Raw genomic sequence first — 25,506 nt, 5'->3', positions numbered from 1 at the left:
GTAGATTAAATATATTAAATGCATTTCCTTCTTGTGATATTTTGGACTTACTATGGATTTATCAGGACATAACTGCCTTATAAGTCAGGGAAGATCTGTATATACAGTGGAATATTATTCCGTCATAAAAGGGTATTATACTAAATGAAATAAGTCAGAGTAAAATACTAATGATCTCACTTATGTGTAGAATCTAAGAAGCCAAACTCACAGAAACAGAATACATTCGTGGTTGCCAGAGGGGAAATAATGGGAAGTGGGGGAAATGGGTGAAGGTAGTCAAAAGATACAAACTTATAGTTATAAGATAAGTAAGTTCCAAGGATGTACATGTATAGCATGGTGACTAGTTAATAATAGTATGTTAAACATTTTAATGTTGCTAAGAGAGTAGATCTTAAAAATTCTCATCATAAGAAAAAATTTTTTTAACTGTGAGCTAGTAGATGTCAACTAAACTCATGGTAATCATTTTACAGTATATACATAAATTAAATCATTATGTTGTATACCTTAAACTAATAAATGTTATATGTCAGATTATCTCAGTAAAAGTAGAAAGAAAAAAAGAATAGTAGTAGTAATTAATATACTTTGTAGTAATCAATATGGATTTATAAAGACTGGATTGTTTTAGATCTGGTAATATTGTATTTCAGAGAAGGAGGATTTATATATATAAGAGAAAGGCAGGAAATGTGTTGTAAAGTGACACGCAAGAACTTTGTTAGTTTGTTCTGTATGGTGTTCTTATTAATAAGCTTGAAAGATTTTGGCTTTTTAGGCAAATGAACATAAGGCCATCTTTCAGGACATTGGGACTCATTTTACTTAGGGAAAAATGAATAATAGATTTAAATAGAGTATCTCAGGCAGAGGAATAGTTGATATGATTTTAAAATGATTTATGAATCTGAGTTTAAAATAATGTCTCATTTTTAGCATATAGGGACTTTTAATAAAATGGCAGAGTATAGAAGAACTTTCAAAATAATAAAAGGTACAAACGGAATTAAAACGGTGTAAACCAGCAAGAACAAGGAAAAGGAACAAAAGAAACAAAAATGTGAAGTAATAAGCTAAATGTAAGTTAGAAGGAATAAAATGAAATATATTTTTCACTTAATGTCAGTTCTCCCATTATGGTGCACCTGCATCATGCAGTTGGTTGGGCATCAGACTCTTGGTTTCAACTCAGGTTGGGATCTCAGGGTGGTGAGATTGGGCCCTGTGTAGGGTTCTGTGCTTAGCAAGGAGTCTTTCCCTTTCCTTTTGCCCCTCCCCTCTCTCTCTCTCAAATAAGTGGATAAATCTTAAAAAAATAAATAAATAAAAATTAAAATGCAAAACCTAGCAATATGCTATTTATAAAAGGCCTGTGTAATACGAAGGGTGGAAATGTAGGGATATTTCCTATTAGAGATACCAGATAAGAAAGATAATCATACAAATAAAAATAAAAAGAAGTAGGAGTGGCAATATTTATATCCAGGGAATTAGTTAAAGTTAAAAGATCTCAGGTGAATGAATAAAGAGGGGTTAATATTGAAATAAAGAATGAAGAGGGACATAAGGTAATGACTTTAAAGATAATTTATATAAAATGTATATGTGTCAGTCACCAGGTCAGTTAAATTTGTGAGGAAAGCTATTAGAAATGTCAGGGGAACCTAATAAAAGTTTATTCAAATGGGAGATTCTCATATATCACTTTCAGAATTGGATAAGAATAACAGAAAAAAAGGACAAAGAGGGTGTAAATATTATAATCAATAAACTTGATTATATATCTGTAAATGACTGCATATATTTTGGCATTCCTTTTTTTGGTATGTTCATGGAGCATTGGTTAAAAATAACAAATTCTAAAAAAAGATTTTGCATGTCTCATTTTTTATTATAGTCTACTAAAATGAGAAAAATAATTATAATATGATAAAACCCATACTTAATGGAAATTAGGACACATAATCTGAGGTAACCTATAGATTGAGGAGGAAATTACCAATTATTTAGAAAATGAAAAAGAAACAAATCATACCAATATCTGTGGAATCCAGAGAAGCTGTAATTAGGGGAAAATACTTAGTCTTAAATAACTTCATTACTAAAAAAGAACAAAAGAAAAGAACTTAGTGCTTATAAATGAACTTAGAAAAATAATAAATTGTACCACAAAATTAGGAAGAGAGAATTCATAAAAGAAAATTTTAAAATTAATGAAATAGAAAATAAAATTTAGAAATGATAAATACAAAAGCAGTTTCTTTGAGCAGATCAATAAAATAGTTAAACCTCTTTTGACTTTGACTAAAGAAAAAAGAGCAAAAATAGAAGATTTGGAATAAGAAAGAAGATGCAACCAATGATAGAGAAAAAAATTTGAAGAATTAAGAGACCACTGTATGCTGCTCTAATGACAACTCATTGACTAATTGAAAAGTTGATGCTTTCATAATAAAATTTAAATTGTGTAAATTGACCCGTGAAGAAGTTAAAACTTAAATAGATCAATTACCATGGAAAAGATGGAAGGACAGTTAGATATCTATGAATTAAAAAGATAGCAGCTCAGGGCGCCTTGGTGGCACAGTTGGTTAAGCGTCCTTAGATCTTGATTTCAACTCAGGTCATGATTTCAGGGTCATGAGATTGAGCCCCGTGTTGGGCTCTGCTCTCAGTGGGAAGTCTGCTGGAGATTCTCTTTCATCCTCTCCCTCTGCCCCTCCCACTGCTTTTGTGTACGCACATGTTCTCTCAAATAAGTAAGTAAATCTTAGGAAAAAAAAAAGCTACCAGCTCATAGCACCAGTATTCACAAGAGCCAAATGTGGAAATGTCCATCAACTGGTGAATGGATAAAGTGTGATATATCTGTACAATGGAATATTATGTAGCCATTAAATGAATGAAGTACTGACACGTACTACAGAATGGATGAACCTTGAAAACATTCTGTTTAGTGAAAGAAGCTAGGTAGAGAAAGTCACATTATTACATGATTCCATTTATATGAAGAATTCAGAATAGATAGATCCATAGAGATCAGTAAGCAGATTCCAAATGATTTGGAACTAGATAGAGGTAATGGTTATACAACATTGAAAATGCACTAAATGCCACTGAAAATATACTTTAAAGTGTTTAAAATGGTGAGTTTTATGTTATATGCATTTTACTAAAAAAAACCAACACAACAGCTAAGTTGCAGTTATTTTTATGAGGCCAGAATAACTTTGATATCCAGACCTAGATGTATAAAAAAGAAAATTCAGCCTTACTTGCCTACCCATAATGGTTACCGTGCCCTCTTATCTCTGGTGGAAAGACGCTGCTAGTTCTTTTCACTTTGTTATGGTTCCTATCATTCATTAAAACTGGGGAGTCCATTTCACTGTTGTCATCCCTGACCTGCACTATAGAGCTTCTAATGATGCTAGTAAAGGGAGTATCCTCTTGATCCTCTCAGTGAATATAGTTAGGGGTTGGGTGAGCAAATCACATATGATATATCCATTCCAGTATTCAATCTACTTGAACCTTTAATCTCCTTCCTCTAATGTATACTGAGGATTGCTGGCATTTCTATGTAGGTCACTGTAGAGTCCAGGTTTCAGTTAACTAACTGAGCATACTGTTAGGGACATTCCCAACTGTTTGAGATAACACATTGGAGACTCTGGAATTTCTGGTCTTGCATCCATATCGGTGAATTCCTTTCTTGCTGGAAATCTTGGAATCCATTCCCACATATATTCTTTAGAATTCTGCTGATTTAGAAACTGACAAAATCTTGTAACTTTTTTGGTATGAATAGTAGGTGCTCTTGCATCGGATTTTCTGTTCATTCTCCTGGTATCTGGGGATTTGAGTGTAGTTATAGGACTGGAAGCAATGTCAGGTGGTGGAGGAGGATTTATTTACATTCCCCTGAAAAGTGACTGCCTCAGGTGAGGTGATTATGGAGTCTTTAGGCATTGTGAGTCTCATCTTCTTGGACTGGGGAATAGGGTTGCTTTTGTTGGCAAGGGATGCTTGGTAGGATTTGGGGGGTTCAAGATACTCAGATAAATATCTACTTAAATATCCCATTACCAATTCTCTGGGTACTTCTCTTTATGGTTAAAAGCCTAACTTGAACAGAATAGAGTGGGTGATGTTGTGAATTTAGTAATTCAGCTTCCAGGTTGGATTAGACCTTGAGTTTGTTTTTGGAAGTCTCAGCCCTGTGCCTACAAGAATTAAGAAATTCTTTTGGGGCATTCAGAAGTTTTCTGGTTCTCAGTCTTGAGCTGTAAGTTTAAGCTCTGAGCTTGTTGTATTTGTTACATAAGTTTTCCAGTGTAGGCCAGGGCAGCTAGTCTGTTCTACAGTATTTGTACTCTTATTTTCACCATAGCATTCTTTTTTTTTTAAATTTTTAAAAAAGATTTTACTTATTTATTTGACAGAGAGTGAGTGAGGACAAGCACAAACGGGGAGTGGGAGAGGGAGAGGGAGGAGCCTGATGTGGGGCTCAGTGCGGAGCTAAATGTGAGGCTCGATGCGGGACTTGGATCCCAGGACCCTGGGATCATGACCTGAGCTGAAGGCAGATGCTTAACCAACTGAGCCACCCAGGCGCCCCTCGCCATGGCATTCTATTGTTAGAGGCACTTGGTCTTCTAAAGCGTTACGTAGAATTCAGGCAGCTAAGGATATTAATATAAATAATTGTTTTGCCACTAAATGCCATAGACTGTCAATATTCTGTTAACTTGCATTGAAGTCATTATTATCTTCAGATCTAAGAAAGAACTAATTCAAGATTCTCATCTTTAAGATTCTTTCCCTTATAACTACTTCCTGTACCCAAAACTATTTGTAGCAGGGCTTGGTCAAGAAAAGAAAAGCTACTGTATGTACTCTGGGTATAGAGAGTTTGTTATAAAATTAGAAGTTCAAATGACTTATGGAAGGGCCACAGATGCAAAGGTCATCAGATCTGCTACTGAAGGTCAGAGAAGCCAACACTGAATATCTCAGCCTGAAACACTGAGGTGGCTGTTTCTTTAAAAGCTCACTGGGGATCTGCTGGAATCCTTAAGAGTCTTTGAGAAGCTCCCGCCAACTATCTCATTCTGGAGGAGCAGTGTGGTGGTTCTCAAAAGCTCAGCAGGAGGCTGCTGTATATGTCATACCTGGGGGTTCATCTGCTACAACTACATCTGAAGAATGGTGGTTTCTCCTTAACTTTTTGCCATTCAGATTTCATGCATATTCTTATTGTCAGACTCTTAACTGGGATCCATTCAGGGAAAGGAATTTTGGGACCCACAATTTGTGGTTCCCAGCTTCTCTTTTGCTGTGATGAGACTTTAAAAGGGAGTGATGGTGTTGCTTAATTCATGGTAGATAATCCAGCACTGAATTCTTTATGGACTTTTGAGGGAATATATATATACACACACGCAGGTTTATATACATATATATGTATACATACATACATGACTTTTAAGGGGATGTGTGTGTGTGTGTGTGTGTGTGTGTGTGTTTATGTGTATAAATTAGGACTACACACACAGTGTCTCTGAGTATCAAACTAAATTACTTTGGAAAGTTTAAAGAAATAGGATAGGATAAAATTCCTTGTGTTAAGGTAGCTGTTTCATCACTTATTTTTCACTTATTTTAAGAGATTATAAATTTGAAAGTGATTTTGCATAGCTTTCTAATATTAGGAAACATTCCATGTCTTCAATGGCTTGCTCTTCTTTCTCTTCTGTAGAAATGATATAGTGAGAAGAATAGGATCTTTGGAATCCTTATATGTTTAAATTCTGTCCCTGTTGGTTGCCACTGTTGGAGTCTCTGTTTCCTCATCTTAGGAAATGGTGATGGTAGTATTTTACCTCACGATTGAGAGGGTTGAATTTGATAATGCATATGAAACACCAGTCCTAGTACCTGGCTCACAGTCAGAACAGTAAGTGCTAGCAGGGTTTACTTTGTTTTCTAATTCATACCAAAGTATATATGTCTTCTCTCTCTCATTGTCTCTGCTTTTTAAAACACATAAATATTTACTTGGCAAAGTTTCGAGAGTTGTAGCAGAGATGCTTTTTGGGCTAGTGGAAATTAGATCCTATTACTCATGGTATTTACCTGTCAGCGTGTGGTCTTGCTCTTGGGGAGGAGGAGGGGTGTTTGAGGAGACTTTGGATGTGTCACTTAAGGGAAACCAGATTCCTAGCTTCTCTAGCTTTCGTACGATGTGGTCCTCAGCTGAGGGTTTCACATGTTTTTATACAGTCTGAACAGGCATGGGTCTTTGATATGCTGGGGATGATTTTGCTTAAGGTGAGATAAGCCTTTTCTGCTAACTTGAGACTTTGGCTGTTTTTATTCTACATTTCATTCTTTTAATTTCCATTTATATCTTCTTAATGCTGCATTTGTTTGAGTTGACAAACTGTAAGTCTCTTTCTTTCATTCATAAGAAAAAAGCAAATCATTTTATATTAACTTGATGATTTTAGTAGATTTTAAGTATGTAATTGAAGCATTAAAGCTAAGGTATAATTCAATTTTATTTGTTTACTTCGATTTATCACCATTAAATAGTGTTTTAAATTGGAAAAGACTACATGCAAAAACTTGTAGATTTGTCTCTAATACTTATGATGTTTGAAAGGAAAAAAATAAATGTCTTGGTTTCTTGTAGGTCTTATGGAAGTGTATTTAAAGCAATACATAAGGAATCTGGTCAAGTCGTGGCAATTAAACAAGTACCTGTTGAGTCGGATCTTCAGGAAATAATCAAAGAAATTTCCATAATGCAACAATGTGACAGGTATGAAGAGATTTTATTTCTTTATTTACCTTCATTTTGATGAATTTTGCTAATAATGTATAAAAATATATACATATATTTTTAAGATTTTATTTATTTATTGAGGGAGAGAGAGACAGGCAGCGAGAGAGGGAACACAAGCAGGGGGAGTGGGAGAGGAAGAAGCAGCTCCCAGGAGAGGATCCTGATGTGGGGCTTGATCCCAGAACGCTGGGATCACGCCCTGAGCCCAAGGCAGATGCTTAACGACTGCGCCACCCAGGCGCCCCGAAAATATATTTTTTTGTCATCTGGTTAGTTTTCTGACTTTGAATCTGAAGTGAGACTAATCGATTACTTCAGGGAACATGAGGATAGTTTTGTAGGGTTGTCTTTAGGACTTAACAGTTCTAAAGCAGAAGTGATGTTATTAAGCAGTATGTGGTGATATAAAAAGCACTCAAGCTGTTTTCCCATTTTGGGGGCAAATTTATGGGTGGAAATTATTATTTGATGTTAAGGAGGATCATTTAACAGTCTTTTTTATATAATTGTTTTTACTAATTAAAAACGGCCATGTTTTAGTAACTCTAATTCATTCAGCAAACATTTACTGAGCATTCCCAGTGGGCCAGATACTGTGCCAGGATCTAGGAATACCAAGAGAACTAAAATCCTGTTTTTCTTCTTGAGGAGCCCGTAGCCTCATTGGGAAGACAGATCCTTAAAGAAATCGCTGTGATACAGCACAGTCACTATACTGACTATTGCAGGGGGTAATATGAGAGCTAGGAGGCAGGGCATCTCCCCCAGCCAGGAGTTACGAAGTCTGGCATGCTGAGGAAGAGTTAATTAAAATTGGGTGAAGAAATGGAGGGATAAGAGAGAGTAAAGAGAATTACAGGTAGAGACATGAGAAACAATACACTGGTTTGTGCTGTTCTGACAAGGTTTAGGATTACTGGAGTGGAAGGTTTGAGACAGAGATTGGTATGAAATGATTTGGGATGGGTAAGTAGAGCTGATCCTGAAGGGTCTTATATGCCCTATTAAATAGCCCAGTCAGGGATGCAGAGTTTATAAATTAGGACTATGTTTAGCCTATAGTTACTTAATTGGAAAGAGATTTTATTACTCTCCTTTTACAGAAAGTCTACAGGTAGCAGCAACAAAGTGACAGTTGTTTCAGGCTTCTTTTCTTACACTGTGCTGTCCTTAATATGTGCTCTTTGTCTGCATGCTTATTATCTCATGGTTATAAGAGGGCTGCTCTTGCTCCAGCCTTATGTTTATGTTCCAGGCAGGAGGAAGTGGGAAAAAGCAGAAAAGGCTTTCCCAGAAACCCTCAGCTTACGTTTTATTCATCAAAATTGATTGAGTCACATGGTGTCTTACAGCTGATGACTTAGGGGAGTCTGGACACACTGTCACCCCTTATCCAGTCAGGTCCCTGTTAGTAAGAGATCTATGAAAAAAACGTTCCCTTCCAAAAGCGTATAACATCCGTATATTATAAGTCCTTTGGCTAATGAGGTGACTGAATAATCCTAGAGGAACTTTGTTTCTTGAGTCTATTTAGTTTTGCTTTTTTAAATTTTATGCTATATATTTAGAATATATTATATATTTTTCATAAAGGCTGTGTACCTGGAAATTCAAGTGGTTTGGAAAAAAATAATACATTCCTCAGCTCCCAGATCAAAATATGTAATTCCGAAGTTTTCCCAGACCTTGCTATTAATTTGGTAATTTGATAAGAATGTGGTTCCCACAGTTTGATGTAGAAAAGGAAAGATTGAGCACAGAGTAGTGTTGAGCCCATCAGGTACTTAATACTTGTGTGTTGCTATTACTACTTTATTATTATGGTTAAATGTAGTTTAGGGACTAGTGTTGTCCTCTAGAGATTTTAATTGAGTGTGCTCTAGTAAAGGCAGGGTCTCAGATATTACCTATTATACATATCTTCCTCTAACCTTGGTACATCTTAGGACCTATCAGCTCTTGCTCATATTTCTTTCTTGGCTTCCTGTTGGTTCACTTGGCTTTCATTTTTGACTCCTCCAACTCATTTTCTGCCATGAAGTTAGAGTGATCATTCTAAAATGCAAACCTAATCAAGCCATTCTCAGTTTAAAACCTTAAGTGTCCCATTGCCTGGATAGATCCAGTCTCCTAAGGATGGCGTATAAGATCCTTCATATTTATGCCTATGCTTCCAGTCTTCTCTCTTACCTGTGTTTCTCTTTTAAGCACATGTTTACTTGCATTCTCTGTCAGCTGACTTAAATTCTGTGAATTTGGGATTACGTCTTACATAGTGCCCTTGGACCTTGCCACATAGTGGTTATTCAAATACGAGTATTACTGATTCTTGTCTGGGCAACTCAGCTGGGCAATATCTAGAAGGAACTTTACATTTAACATTCTTAGATCAAATTTTTAATTGTTGCAGAGAAGCCTCTCAAATTCCTGTTCTGTTCATGGCATCATCACCTACTTAGTCTTTACACAACAAAACTGAGAAACGTCTTTGTTTCTTTTTCTGGTACTTCTGATGACACAGTCTTAGAGATTCTCCTTCTGAAATGTCTTCACTATCTTTATCCTTCCCTTCATTCCCTGAGAAAAGGAATCATATCTCTTACCATATATGCAATGCCTAGCACTGTACTTTTTTATTGAGTGAATGTGAATGGATATGGTACGTGTAAGGAATATGAAAGGGCATTATAGGTTAAGGAAGCCATAGGGAAATCTGGTCGTTGTTGTTATATACTTTAAACTACTAAGGGGAAAGAAAAGGAAAGGATAAAAGGGGAAGAAAATGTGAATACGTTTCTAGAAATGTTGTAACGCTTTATAGCAGAATGCTTGGTACATAGTGGGGATGTCTCAAATATTTGTTGAATCAAATAAATAGATGGGTGAAACAATTACTGGTAAAAAATGGCTCATGCCTTTTGGATTTCACTTTCAGATTCACTATTCATATGAAATAGTGAAGGATCAGAAAAATTAGTAGGATAAAAGATCCTAAAGGTACTAAAAGATAGGGCAAGTGAAAAATAAACTGGGAAACGATGGGAACAAGCGTTACATTTTAGCTATGAATTACTAGTGTTAGTGTAGATGTGTTATTGGGAAACTGACATAAAAATGATTTGCAAGAAAACAATACAAATTGAAAAATTCCCACTTACAGCAGTGGAATTTGGTTAGAGAAAATGAGATTTGCATTTCTGAAATTGAAATAAAGTCTATTCAGCTAGTTGAGCACTTGGCAAATTGTCTTGCTTTCTATACTCCAAAAAGAGACCAGAGGGTGTTTAAATTTTTTTTGTTCATTTTAGTAAATATTAAACATGTGTTTAATACTGCGTTTTGGCATAAATATTTGAGGAAGCCCATCTGCATTGTTTATTATAGAATCTTTTGTGTCTAGTCCAGTGCTTGGCACAGAGTGGACATTTAATAAATATTTGTTGAGTATATAAATCATAGAATGTTAATGCTAGACTAGATCTCTATTAGTTTAGAGTTTTGCAAATGTACTCTGCTCTAAGGAGGTGGGGATATTTTCCTCAAACAGTGAAGAATTGAGCAGAATGAGAGACTGCAGTCATTGCTTTTATCTTTTTTCTATATTGGGACTCATTCTAAAATTTTATTTGAGAAAAAGGCTCCTGGTACTAAAACATATTTTAGAACTAGTTTACAGGTACAGAAAATGAGATCTAGAGATATTACGTGAATTGTCCAGGATCACACAACTAGTTAGGGACTGGGATGCTATAAGAACCCACATTTGCTGACTCTAGAGCCAGTGCTCAAGAAAGTAAGATCTACAGAAAAGATTCCAGAAGTTCAAACTGAAGCACTCTCAAGGCATTGCTTGGGGTGGAGGCAGGCACTGGTCAGTAATACTTGGGAATACTGTGTGCTAGGTAACGTGGATCCGAGGGAGCCACGGTTGACAAGCCGCTATATTCCGGGTCCTTACACTCCTCAAGGAGCTTCTCATATATAAACCAAGAGAAATGTGTTGTTACCACATACATCAAGGGACACATTTATTCACTTATTTATTCATTCAACTAATATATATAGAGTACAGACTGCCGAGGGCAGCCTTTATGTGTTGCTCATGGGAGATATAACAGTGAATGAGTCTTAGACTTTAGAGGGACTTTCAGTCAGATGGAAGAGGCAGATGACTGGACGTGCTGCTTTAATAGTGTGGTAAAAGCTGTGATGAGGTAAATACGGGGAACTCTGTAGGTTGGAAGACATATCTAACATCTCACCATTGGAGATTCAGGGAAAGCTACCCCAGGGAGGTCATACCTTAGATTTGGGGAGACAAAGAGGAGAGGGGATTCGTGTGTTGGGAATAGCACATTTTTAGCTGGTCTGCTCAGAGGCTTCTACCAGTGTCATCCCTCTCCTGCCTGTTCTATTTGCTGATGTTTCTGAGTAAAATTCCATTTAAACATTATTAGTGAGGGCCTTCAAAAAGTGAGGGCCCCCAAAAAGTTTGAAAATCACCATATTGAAGGATTTGTGATGAATTTTGGCAATTTGTATCAATTCTTGTATATGTGTATTCATTTTTGGATGGGCCAAGAAATGAATTGCTGTTATTTAGGTTTATATTGGGAACAGTTCAGTTTTCATAGAATATTCATATTGCCTTTGTAAAAGGATTGTGTTACTCCATTAAGTTTAGAACACTATTAAGATGGTAGAAGGATGTTAATGAAACTTATGTAGTGAAAAATAGCCATTTCTTAGCATTTTAATTATCACATGCTTATAATGGGAAGACTTAAAAAATGTTTGCAAAAGATGTATCTGTTAAGGACCGTTATCCAAAATATACAAAGAATCCTTAAAACTTAAGAATACAAACAACCCAATTAAAAAAATGGGCCAAAGACCTTAAGAGAGACCTTACCAGTGAAGATTCGCAGATGGCAAATAAGCACATGAAAAGATGTTTCACATCCTGTGTCATCAGAGAAATACAGATTAAAACAACAGTGAGATACCACTACATACCTATTCAAATGGCCCAAATCTGGAACACTGACTACACCAAACCCTGGTGAGGACGTGGAGCAGAAGGAACTTCCATTCATTGCTGGTGGCAATGCAGAATAGTACAGCCAGTTTTGAAGTCCGTTTGGTCGGTTTCATGTAAAACTAAACATACTCTTAGCCATATGATCCAGCAGTCATACTTCTTGGTGTTTACCCAAAGGAGCTGAAAACTTATGTTCACATAAAAACCTGCACATGGATGTTTGTAGCAACTTTATTAATAATTACCAAAAACTTGGAAGCAACCAAGATGTCCTTCAGTAGGTGAGTGCATAAATAAACTGTGGTACGTCCAGACAACGGAATACTTTTCAGCCCTGAAAGGAAATGAGCTATCAAACCATGAAGGGACAGAGAGGAAACTTAAATGCATATTACTAAGTGAAAGAGGCCAATCAGAAAAGGCTACATACTGTATGATTCCCACTATATGACTTTCTGGAAAAGACAAAACTATGGAGACAAAAAAAGGCTCAGTGGTTTCTGGGGGTTAGGAGGGTGGGAAGGATGAATAGGTGGAGCACAGAGGATTTTTAGGGTAGTGAAACTACTGTGTATGATGTGTCAGTGTAGATTAGAGTTCTCAGTTGTTTCAAATGTACCGCTCAGAAGGTGGGTGTTTATGAAGGGGGATGCTATGCATGTGTGGGGGCAGGGAGTATATGGGAAATCTCTCTATCTTTCACCGCATTTTGCTGTGAACCTAAACCTCTAAAAATATATTAAAAAATACCTTTAGTAATACGTGGTTATCTTCAATTAAGATGAAATTCAACATAGTATAAAAATGTTAATTACCTTCTAGGCAGTAAAAATTAACATTTGAATTTCCATAAGAAGCTTAAATGTAACGATTCACAGCAAATAATTTGTACCACAAGTAGTGTTTATATAAGGTGCAAATAGAAGAGAGTTTGTAGTGCTTCTTCCATTTTTCTCTCTGGTTTTTCTCACTTCTCATTTTATACTGTTTCTATCTTGAATTGCTATACTGGTGAAAGACTGGCAGGATAAACGGTGTAGAAAAGGTGTGAAAAGGAGACAGGAATGGAAAAGATATGGTCATTAGGCATGGAATGAGAGGGAGCACCCCCCTCCTCTTCAAAAAAGTTGGGGAAGATGATAGGTAGTTTCACTGGGTTGAAGGTGTTGAAGAGGGGAAGGGAAATGAATACAGGGGACAGGAGAAGGAAGCGGTGGAAGGTGGCACAGGAGAAAGGAGTGGAACATGGCTCTTGATTGTCACCCCAGTTTCACCTTTGCTTCCTGCTGTGTGCAGTAATTTGACTTGTGTCTTCCTTGTCCCTCCACCCAATGGAATTTCCTAAGTCATATTGAACTACTTAGCAGTGCCAAAAATAGACAGAATTGCTGGGTTCTCATATGTCCTGTAAGTCCATACAGCAGCTTAGTCAAGATTCTTAGGAATTACGGCTGAATTAAAATTTTGTGTGTTGCTTAAAATTGTATAAATAACACAGAGCTTGGGTCTTGAAGGAAATGCTGCCTCCTCTCTAGAGTTTAAGAATCAACATGTGGTTAAAAAACAGATGTTAGGCTATCTAAATAACTGTACAGTTAGTTAACTTGCCAGTTGAAATGAACAGTGTCACCTTTGGCCCCTGACAGTTTGCATGTGATAATCCTCTTTAAATGCTATTTGATTGTATCATTTTCTTGCGTAAACTTCTTCAGGGTTCCCCATTGCCTCAACTGGCTTTTCTTGTTGCTAAAGTCCACCTGTTTTTCTCCCTAGCTTCTACCATTAGGCCATATATGTTATTCAGTGAACGTCAGTCATTTTAAAATGATACATGAGTGAATGATGAATGAATTTGAATGAATGATGTCTATGTCAGTGGGAACAGCCTGAGTTAGCAATCCCAGGTCTTGTACTCACTGAGCATATTTGTATTTGTGTATGTAATTTTTTTTAAAATACAGCTTTAAATTTTAATCTTCATTTGCCAGTCTTAAATTTATATTCAGTGTGCAATTGAAGGGGAAGCACAGTGAATAAAACACAGAAGACTTGCTTACTGTCTCCTAGCTTGCCAGTCTATATCATTACCAAATTCTGTTGAATTTACCTTGCAAAATCTCTTGAATTTGTTCTCTTTTCTATTTCTTTTACTCCTACTCCAATTCACCACATCTCTTTTTTACAAATGTAGGTTTTATTATTGTTTGGGTACGGTGAAATAAATTGTTACACTTACAGATCCCAAGAGATGCGAGCCTGCCATGCAAGAGTGGGTGAGAAGGGGAGGGAAGGCTTATACAGGGAAGCTCCAGGGTCAGTTAGGAGGCAGAGGGAGAAAGCAGAAAATATGGACAAGAGCCCTTAATGTAGTTCTCTGGGGAGGAATGGATGAGATAGGGTAAACAGGTTTAGGATTGGTTAGTTCGAATGATTTCAGTGGGCTCTGGGGTGTAGGGCAGTCCCTCATTGTCTGGTGTTTGGCTCTGGGTTGATGAGGTTAGGGAAATAGTGACCCTGGAGGTGGTTGGGGGTATGGACTTCTGATTGGTTTGATTGCATATAAAGGGAACACTCACAGGTTCTATCTCTAGGAATGAGCTAATCCTGAGAGGGACAGTGGAGGCCTTGTCAGCAGGTCTCAGATGTCAAAGTATCACAAGTACAGAAAATAAAAAGATAGGCTCAATACAGTCTCTAGCATGTATAGATCAACATGGTCTTCTAATTGTTCTACCTGTGTCCGTATTTGTTTTCCTGCAATCTAGCTTTGATGCAGCAGCCAGAGAAATCTTAAAAGTACAAACTAGGTCATGTTATTGCTCTGCTTAAAATTCTTCTCAGGTCTTCTTTTACATATGTAGTAAAGCCCAATTTCCTTACCTTGGTTTTGAGGCACTTCATTATCAGGCTCCTGCCTCCAGCTGCAGCTACATTGTATTCAACTGCAGTCTTCACTCACTTTATTCTAGGCACAGTCATCTTTCAATTTCTTGAGAATGATTTGCTCTTTCTTTCCTCAGGGCCTTTGCACAGAAAGTTGTTGGTGCCTGGATGCTCTTTATCTGGTTAACTTCTAGCCAACCTTTGAATCTTACCTTAAATGTTATTCTTTTGGGAAGCCCTACATTAGGTCCCTTCTGTTAATTTTTCTGTGATTATTCATTTGTTGAATAATCTTCAGTGAATGAACTTATTCACTGCTTTCTTTTGTACATATAAGAAGGGAGGTACTGAGGATAAAATAGAGAGCAAGCCAGATTGGCACCAAACTTCATGAAGCTTCTTTTCTTCTGGGGGAGGCAGATAAAAGTCAGTGGCAAAGTAATTACAAGATATTGTAAGTGCTTTAAAATTGTAAAAGTAGTATTGATGTAGAACCTATCAGAGGATGACCAATTGTAGGCCACTATTCTATATAAACCTTGGTGGTTAAGCATTTTTTCTTTTCCAAATCTAAATTGTAATCTATAGCCATTCAATGGAGGGGGGATATTTTGTTGTTAAAGCTCACCCCTGTCTATTTTCAAAGTTTTTCCATATACTCTAGTGCTTCCTAAGTCAGGGACTACCATGGAATGTGGCTGTTATTCCATTCTTTCATATGAACTAAGAACATTTTATTGGAGAAATGATGAGTACAAAATAAAGTCTCAGCCAGTTTATCTCATGGCAGTGCCCCCCCCTTTTAAACCACAGTTAGTAATTGTATTTATCTGTGGGTTTACTTCTCTAATACCAGTGTATTTCATGCTGGTGTGTGCTCTTAGAGAATCAGACTTGTGTTTGTGTGGTTTACCACTGCATATTGAACATCTGGCTTTAGCAGAGGGTCAATGAATGAATGTTGAATGAATGACAGAAACTATATTCAGGTATGTGTCCTTAATGTGACTGTTCAGCCCTATCTGCTTGAATACTTTTCTAGGTTACAATTATCGAGGCCATGTTTTATGATATAGAACTGTTGGACCTTGATCCGTGTACTTGATTGTGTATTAGAATGGACCACAAAGTATTTTTTGAAGAGAATTTTACCTGTCCCCAAAGTCGTTCTCTTACTCACCCCTAAAGAGAGAGACAGTTGCTTTTCCAGGTAGCTGCCCAAGTTAGAGTCCCTAATTTTCATAAGGGCTGTCAATCCTACCCTTAGAACTGCTGATTACTCCAGTGTATTGCAAGATAAAATACATGTTTTCTGTGTGCTTTTCAGTGAATATAATTGAAATCACTGTCACTTAATACTTTCAAAATTTTGAAGGAGAACACTAATATTTAAAGAAGCTCTTTGAAGGCTCTTCTCCTGGAGTGGGGTTTAACTGTGGGTCTATATCAGAGTCACCCATAGGGCTTTTAAAAGACCTACTGAATTAGAACCCCTAAGGTGTGGGACCTGGGTCACAAGTGTTTCTGATGCATAGCCATGTGTGAGAGCAGTACTCTCTGTAAAGGTTTCTACACAGGCACTCATACCCCAAAGAAGTATATGTAAAGAAGGGTTTTTTTATGTTTCCCATAAGTTGAAGTTTTGGGTGTGTAGATTAGTTTCATTTGTTTGTAAACAAGCACTTTTCTTCGGTGGTTCAGTGAACACTTAGGAACTCCTGATATTTACTTCCCATTCTCAGCACCTACCAAAGTTGAGTATGTCTGCAAATTTAAGGTATGAGTTGGGGAGTAGCGAGAGATATGGGTAGAAAGGTAGACTTGGGAAGGTCTTTTATGTGATATGAAGCAGTTAAGATCTTTTCCTTTCGGTATAATGGAGAGCCACCGGAGGTTTTTTTTGTTTTTGTTTTTGTTTTTAATGGGAAAGCAATATGATCAGTTTTTTACTTTTGTTTTAATGAAAGGTAACCTTGTCAACTATATGAAACGTAGATTAGAATGGGGGAGAAAACTATGACAAGGAGGCCAGTTAGGAAGCAAGTCTGTACAGAGGTAATGAGCAGAAGGATAAAACAGGATTGGATTCTAGCCTTGTAGCTTCCTTTTTAGTTTAAGCCCTTAAGTTTCAACCAATCTGCTCTACCCTTGACTTGATGACTTGGCTAAAATTAAAGGCTCTACTGAGAAGTCTTCCCTGACTGTCTTCTTTTGACCTCTTGTTTTGGTGGTCTCTTAATGTCATCTTTTGTAATACTTTCCATTTATTATTATTTTTTGCTGATTTTGTTCTTGTGTCTTTATATTTTACATAGCTGCCACTTTTCATGATAACTGCTACTGGATAAAAATGTCTATTGAACTAATTGTCCTCTAAACATGCCATTCTTGGTTTTTTCCTTTCTATTTTGTGCCTTTGCTCATGGCCTCTTTTTTCTAGAATCTTCTTCTCCTCCAACCCATATTTTGAAGTTTTAATCTTTCTTTCGTAGTTCAAATCCCTCCCTTTCTACAAGTTCTTTCTGCTGGCTCTAACATTTCCTTATTTTAGTTCTTGTAGCATTTAAGCTGTCTACTATGTAGTTTATGCTACCTTGTTTTAATTTTTTATGTATTCTGGGAATATGGATACTCTTCCTCTTTGAGTTGGGCAAGATGTTTTACATATCAGTGTATAGAGCTTGCCCTTTATAAATATTAAGTAAATATTAAATATTAAATAAATAAACATGTGACTATTTGTCCCTTTCTAAGTCTTTCTAAAAACAATTAGGATATAAACATAGTTTATTCTGCTCTGGAAGTCATAAAGCTTCAGAAATATTTTAAATTGTTAATTTTAATTATCTGAATTTAAAGCAAAAATAGTTGTAATTACTTATCTCTGGAATTTTTTTTTTTAATCTCTGGAATTTTAAAGGCCCAAATAAAAGAGAATTAAAAATAATTTTTTTGGTTTCATTGAATTATAGAGTATTTTAAAGTTGAGTATTATTATTTGACTAAATGCAAACTCCCTTAAAGATTTATATTTAAAATGCTTTAGTTAAAATATTTTCATTTGTTCCTTATGTTATATACTAAGTCCTTTGCCAAAACAAAGACTTATTTTCTTGGGAATCACTCAGAGCATTTGGGCCTCTTCTGCTTTGTAATCCTGTTAAATTTCATCCATGAATTAAAGCCTAATTATGCACAGTTGGTGAACCCTACATATAGACAATTTGATGTATAATAGATTTTTACTTATTAAGTTTACTTATTGGAATAGTATGAAATGTTGAAAATACTTTGTATTGGGATTAAGAAATAATTTTCTTTGGGAATTAACTAAGTTTAATTGTCTATATATTTTTCTTTAGCCCATATGTTGTAAAGTACTATGGCAGTTATTTTAAGAACACAGACCTCTGGATTGTTATGGAGTACTGTGGCGCTGGCTCTGTCTCGGACATAATTAGATTACGAAACAAGACGGTAAGTATTTTTAAATTGTTTTGCTAATCTCATTTCTAAAGATTCATACTTTAGAATTTGACTGGGTAGTATTTTGTTACAAAGAAAATATCAGTGTGAAAAAAGAAAAGGTTTTACAGTGTAAAAAGATCTAGTATGAGGTGTGAGAATCAGCCATATATTTTTGTGTGGCAAACTCAAGAGTCATATGATTGTTTAATTTATTTGTTAGGAGATTTTTGGTAAGTCACTGAGAATCTACCATGGTATTCCACTTCTTCGTTTGGAATCAGTATGTAAGTTATGGCTAGAATTTTATTTAAAGTTCATAATATTTATGATATTTCCTTAGGTTTTCTGTGTTATAATCTATGGCTGGTAAACAATTGAAGTTTTATGTTTCTGAATTTTAAAAAATAATTGAAAAACAATTTTTGCCTTTATTTTCCCAAGTATTGTCAGGATGTTTGAAAATGATAAAGCTAGCTCATGATTTTGTGTGTGTGTGTGTGTGTGTGTGTGTGTGTGTATGTGTTAAACAAATCAGATTAAGTTAGTGAAATGTGTTATTTAATAATACCTTTTTATGGTTATGCTTTAATCCTAAGTAAAAGAGCTATTAACAAAATTGTTTAATTTATGCTAGAAGTGCATCTAGTTTACTTGGATAATTTATAAGGACAAAAGTGACCTTTTTATCTGTGAATGAGTAAGACTGAATCAGTGAAATAATTTGTAATTCTGTAGAATAGTAACCTAATTACTATATGGCATTATTTTATGTTGTCAGACATATTTCAGTAAAATACATTCAGAAAAATACTTAACTACTTGAGTCAATTTGTGGTTAACCAGAATCATTTTAAAGTTTGATTGGGGAAGTACGTTGTAAGTTTATCCTACTATTTTTTTTTTTCTGTTAGAGAAAATAAAGTAAATAGGATTTCTTTCAAAAGAAGTGAAATAGAAGTTAAAATAATCCCTGTTTTGACAGAATGAAGTAAGTGATTTGTGACATTCTAATTATATAGTTTAGGATTTCTATGGTACTTAACTAGCATTTATGTAAATCAGATGATTCTTGAGTGGCAGAACAACGCATTAATTGAAAATAATTATACTCCAGTTAGAGGAGTGTCTTAGAATCATTTCAGGGCTAAACTCAGGGCATTTGGTATTTAAAATTATCAAGTATTAGAAATACGAAGTAAAAGTGTATGAAATGGAAAATCTTGTTTTCTTGATTTTAGATGTTAATGTTACCTTTGTGAATAGATAGGAAATACTTGATTGAAGTACTTCATTATCTTGTTGCCAATAATTACAAACTGTGAAGGTATACTGTAGTTCTAAAATATGGATATGAATGAATCATTATCCTCAGGAATCTCCTTTACCCGTTATCAAAGGGAATATTTTACCCCATTCACATTCTTTTTTTGGAAGACAGAATCCACTGAATATACTGGGGAGTCACACATTTGGAATAGTTTGTTATTCTCACAGAACAGTTATCCTTGGGTGTGGGGTAGCGTGGAACAGTCCAATTCCCAGATATGAAAAAGAACTTAGAGCAGCACGAGATAGGATCAGGAGCCGTGGGTGTATAGTCCCTGGATGTTGCCTTGATAACAGCTCTTGTTACATCTCAAGAATATTTGTATCCTACTTTTCTTTCATTTATGTATTATCAGAAAAGAGTACCACTGTTGGGAGGATTAGCAATATAAGATATGTGTCTTTCCTTTTTTTTTTTTTTAAATGCCTGGACATTGTAAATATTTGATCATTTTATAGGAATGATCACTGGAGTGAATTTCAGCGGTGTGGCTGTTATCGATTAATTGGCTGGCTTTTAAAAATGTGACCAGTGAAACAGTTGTCCTTGATCTGTTAAAACTCACTCTAGTAATAAATTGTTTTCATGGTCACAGAACAATCAATTTTTTCCTAAGGGTTTGGGGACCTTTTTTTTTTAGAGTTATATGCTCTTTTCCTTTTTTGTTGTATGCTTTGTTGTTTCTTTTAATTTATTAATTTAATGCACCTATTTAATACATTTTAAACAGCACAAGACATTCTTACTGTTTATATTATCAGTGTTTATGCTTTTTATTGTTCTTTATTCTTTTCTGCATTTCTCAGTTGCTTGAAGAACATGTCCTTTAGTGCTTTTATGTGGGTACGATGGCCATAAGTGAAAATGTTATTTCACTTCATTTTTTGAATGATGTAATTACTGGGTAAAGAATTCTAGGTTGGCAGTTTCTTTTCATATTTTATTTAAAAGGAATGACTTTTGGAAGACCACCTAAGTAATGTCTTTTTGTAGAATTGTGCTTGTCTTTGGAAGATATCTCATTAGGGATGAAGTATTGCTGATTTTTAATTATCAGTTGCTATCTGGTTTTGATCAGATGTTTCCTTGAAAAATAAAGGTACAGGAAAAACAAATCTGATTAAGTTATATACCTTTTAAAAAACATTTAAGTTTAATCTGTTTTGCTTGAAGTGTAATGCTGTTTATGTCTACCTCCCTCTTTGTACAGTTTCATAACTTGTCACTTTTATTATGCACTTTATTTATTTATTTATTTTTAAAGATTTTATTTATTTATTTGACAGAGATAGCCAGAGAGAGAGAGACAACACAAGCAGGGGGAGTAGGGGAGGAAGAAGCAGGCTCCCAGCGGAGGAACCTGATGTGGGGCTCGATCCCAGAACACTGGGATCACGCCCTGAGCCGAAGGCAGACACTCAATGACTGTGCCACCCAGGCGCCCCTTATTATGCACTTTAGAATAGAAATGGTTCCGCTCGTAGAATAGAAACTGGATTCATATTTTGGTGTTTTTGTAAATGTTATTATTGCCTTGTCCTCTCCTCCACCTTTGAGTGTTTCCCTTACCCCAGGCTTTGCCTAGTGAATTTGCATCCATGAGGGACCAGCTCACTTATCATGTCCTCTTTGAAACTTTTCCTGTTTTCCTGGGTAGTTTTTTATCTAATTGGTTGATTAATTAATTGGTAAGTCTTTATATTCACACATAAAGAAAGAGCATAATAAATTCTAACTGCTATTATTGTTATAATTTTTACTATTATTATTACTTTTTTACATATTTTGACCAGTAGATAGACTTTGCACCTTTTATATGTGTATTGGCTCTTTTATTCCTTTTTGTGCTTATCGTTTTGTTATTGTTGTCGGCATTTTTCTTACCAGTTTTCAGGATTGCCTGACAGTTTGCTAATAGTTATATGAGCACTTCATATATTTTAAAAGTCATAAAACCAATTATCTTATTGTCAGAATAGATAATAAAGAAGGAGCTTCAAAATATCTCTTTTACCTTGACCTATACTTTTTCTTTGGGAAACATCTAGGAAAAGATAAAAGGCATAGAATTAGGTTTAGGAATTAATTAGGCATATTTCAGTGATTGGAACTGAGGCTGAGCAGCAAAGGGTTGGGATTTTATCTATTTAAAGTTCGCTGCCTAACATGAGACAGATCGGAGAGTTGGCATTTGAGCTGATAGTGAATGGTAATTGTGGTAATCAGTGGTAGTGCTACTAGAGATGGGATGAAGTTGAAACCCTTCTGTATTCCACTGGGTGATAAAAGTTTCTCTGAGTCTCCTGGTTGCATTAAAGTAAAAATCACTACTTAGTATTCATTGACTCTTTCAGCTTCTGAGTGTTGGGGGATCTGTAAATATATGTGAGTTAAATTCCCGATTTCTGTGATCAGACTCACAAATACAGCTGGAGTCATGATGTCATATGTTTTAGTAATTGACTATATTTCAAAATAATTACATTGTGTTGAACCATCTTTTAAGTGTGGTGAAACCTATGTGTAGGTAACCCTTCTGTTACCTACCTAAATCACATTTAATTGGTCAGCTCCTAGTGTTTAGGAGAAGAATAGTTGCAATTGCCTTTCCCTACTGTAAGCCACTCAAGAACAGACATTTTTATGTATTCATTTTGGAAATATTATAAGTGCCTGGAGTAACTGCTGGCGTCTAGTAGCTGCTGGCATTTGATAGATGTTTGTTGAACTGAAACAGGATCAATTCCTTGGCTGCTTATCCTATGAATATAAAACAACTCTCTCCATCTATCCAGCGTTATGTTTTTGTACCTCAGTTGTAATTTGCATGGCTACTTCTGTTTAGTTTTAATATTACAGGTTATTGAACAGATATATTCATATAGCCAAGAAAGACCATAGAAAGTGTGGTTACCAGTAACCTTGGAATGCGTGAAATAATAGCATCTATCACATTAGTTTCCTTATGTTTACAGAACTTATATATGTATGTGAGTTTAAGTTTTTGCTTAATTTTGCAAATGTGTATCTTGATAACTCTAACCTTGATAGGGTTAAAGCTGGCTGATAAAGAAACCTCTTGCCTTTTGGTGTTATTAATGGAAGTTCATGTAAGCATTATTTATTTATTTTTAGTGTTTTGAAGTTTAAAAAGAATAAAAAGTCTAATATTTATGGGAATATGTAAAATATATTTATGGGAATAATTTTGAAGATTCCTTGTGAGGAAATACTTAAAAACGAATATATTTTATATCAAATGTCATTTAACATCTAAACATTTATGTGTTACAAGTATTATATACTGCAAAGTAGAAATACACAACTCTGAAATTAAAGCTTTTTCAAAGTAGATTATATTTCGATTAGAAACTTTCACAATTACTTTCGTAATTGTTAAGCTATACCTTGACATATAGAAGAAATAGAGTCTATGTCTTAGACATTTGTTGTGTGCTTGGAAAAGTTCTAAGAAAATAAAGGCCTAAGGTTATTCTCTCCCATTTGGGCCCATTTTTTGATTTGACCACTTACTTTAATTTAACCTGGTGCTGTGGATTTTAGTTTAGCTCTTTCACAGATGAGTTTTATGATCTGAGCAAGTCATTTACCTGACAGGAAGTTTAGCTTCCTCGTGTGTTAAATAATAGTTAACATCTATATTGCTTTACATTTTATTTGGCAGTTTTATTTACCTTTCAGCTGAATGGAAAGGTTCAAAACATTTATTGATCTAGGCGCAGTGCTTTGCAGTAGAAGTACAAATAACTAATAAATTTTCTGTTGTTGCATTGTTGAGATAATCTCTATATAAAACTGAATTCGACTCTATGAAATAGAGTTAGAATTCTTTAGGAGCACTAAAGGAGAAGATCTTAGCTGAATAAGGAAGTTCAGGGAAAGCTTCGTAGGAGATAGAACCCCTGTAGCAGATTCTTTTTTTTTTTTTTAAATGTTTTTTTATTATATTATGTTAGTCACCATATAGTACATCCCCGGTTTCCGATGTAAAGTTCGATGATTCATTAGTTGCGTATAACATCCAGTGCACCGTGTACTACGTACCCTCCTTACTACCCATCACCGGTCTATCCCATTCCCCCGCCCCCCTCCCCTCTGCGGCCCTCAGTTTGTTTCTCATAGTCCATAGTCTCTCATGCTTCATTCCCCCTTCTGATTACCCCCCTTTCTTTATCCCTTTCTTCCCCTACCTATCTTCCTAGTTCTTATGACTGGATTAAGAAGTTGTGGTCCATATATACAATGGAATATTACTCAGCTATCAGAAAGAACGAATTCTCAACATTTGCTGCAACACGGACGGCACTGGAGGAGATAATGCTAAGTGAAATAAGTCAAGCAGAGAAAGACAATTATCATATGATTTCTCTCATCTATGGAACATAAGAACCTGTAGCAGATTCTTGGAAGAGGAGGAGCCATCGTCTTAGAATGCAGTCTCCACCAGGGCGGGGTTTTATCTTCTTTGTTCACTGCTTATCTGCATTCCTAGCACAATGCCTGGCATGCAGGGTGCTCAGTTAATACTTGTTGCATTCATAGATGGGTGAATGAATGAATGAGTGAATGAATGAATGAATGAATGAATGAATCAGAGAAGAGAGGGCAAAGGACATCTTGGAAGAGGAAACAGTGATATGCTAAAATTATATTTCCCTCTCTACAAGTTCAGTGGCATACTTCTAGGTCATCTGAAGGAGAAAGTTCCCAGCATCTGGTTTAAATGGATTTACTTTTCTCACACATAATTGCTCAGAATCATTGCCACATTGTAGTTTGATGGATCTTTGTTAGAATCATTATGTTGCTGTATAATTTTTTGGTTTTCCTGGAGGTGTTCCCTTTGGTATTTTTTCCCTTCATGTTTAGGGAAGCAGCATATGCCATCTTTATCATTTTGCTAATGTCTTCTACCTTCTTACTCATTTTATCTGTTTCCTGGAATTTATGTGATTCTTCTTTGAGAAGACATTCTTTGGAGCTTCCTGATTTCTTGTTCTAATGTGGACTCATTGCTTTTTAGGTCTACTGTACAGCTGCATCCTTGGAATTTCTTTTCACTGGACTTTTGGGTTAGTGCCATCAGTTTCATGTATTTTTCCTATTTCCTTTGTTTTCACCCTGTTTTGTATTCTTCCTAAACTATCTTCTTCATGGTACAAGAATAAGTGGTCAACGGTTTGAATCCTTGCATGTCTGAAAATGTCTTTATTTTGCTTTCACAGTTGATTGATAGTTAGCTTATGTAGAAATTCACATTGAAAATAAGTTTCTCTCAGAGCTTTGAGAGCTTTCATATATTATCTTCTAGCATCCGGTGTTGCTAATGTTATATATAGCTAATGCCTCTCAGAGTCTTATTTACTTGTAGGTTTTTTCCCTGCCCCCCCCCCCCAGTCTGGAACTTTTTAGGCTTTTCTTTTTATCCTGATGGCTCTGATACTGCACAAGGAACAAGATGCTTTCACAAGGATGTGCCTAGGTGTGAGTCTTTTCTATTAGTTATGCTGATCACTCAGTTCTTTTCAGATAAACACTTGTGTCTTTCTTCAGCTTTGGAACACTTTCTCTGATAAACTCCTCCTCTGTTTTCTTCACTGAATGGTGAATCTCCTGAATTTTATCCTTTTTTTCCTACTAAATTTTTTTTTTAAGTCTTTTTGCCTTTTGGGGAGTGGGTAGGGTGGTTTCTTCTACTTTATTTTCTGATTCTTCTAACTAAACTTCTTATTTCAGGAGTTATATTTTAATTTACAAGAACACTTTCATTTTTGATTATTCCTTTTTTGTAACATTTTAATACTGAGACATGGATGCAAAAGTTTTTCTCATCACTCTAAGAAAAATAAACTTTTAAAAAGTTTTTTTCTGTTTCTAGAATCATCTCTACTTCCTCTGGGGTGGTTGTTT

The 25,506-nt window shown here is 35.5% G+C and overlaps 1 protein-coding gene across 2 annotated transcripts in view; it reads left to right on the top strand.

The window, feature by feature from the left end:
- The window catches only part of STK3 (serine/threonine kinase 3), a 262,422-nt gene that overhangs the window by 38,236 nt on the left and 198,680 nt on the right, over positions 1-25,506 (top strand). For both annotated transcript variants that reach the window (XM_040625657.1, XM_040625656.1), the window contains exons 3-4: positions 6,704-6,832; positions 18,143-18,257. In XM_040625657.1, the coding sequence (XP_040481591.1) occupies positions 6,704-6,832; positions 18,143-18,257 (244 nt within the window). The remainder of the gene's footprint in view (positions 1-6,703; positions 6,833-18,142; positions 18,258-25,506) is intronic.

This window comes from Ursus maritimus, unplaced genomic scaffold (assembly GCF_017311325.1).
Source record: "Ursus maritimus isolate PB19 unplaced genomic scaffold, ASM1731132v1 scaffold_9, whole genome shotgun sequence".
Classification (NCBI taxonomy): domain Eukaryota; kingdom Metazoa; phylum Chordata; class Mammalia; order Carnivora; family Ursidae; genus Ursus; species Ursus maritimus.
The sequence above is the reverse complement of the archived record's forward strand: the minus strand, read 5'-3'. Positions and strand labels throughout refer to the sequence as shown.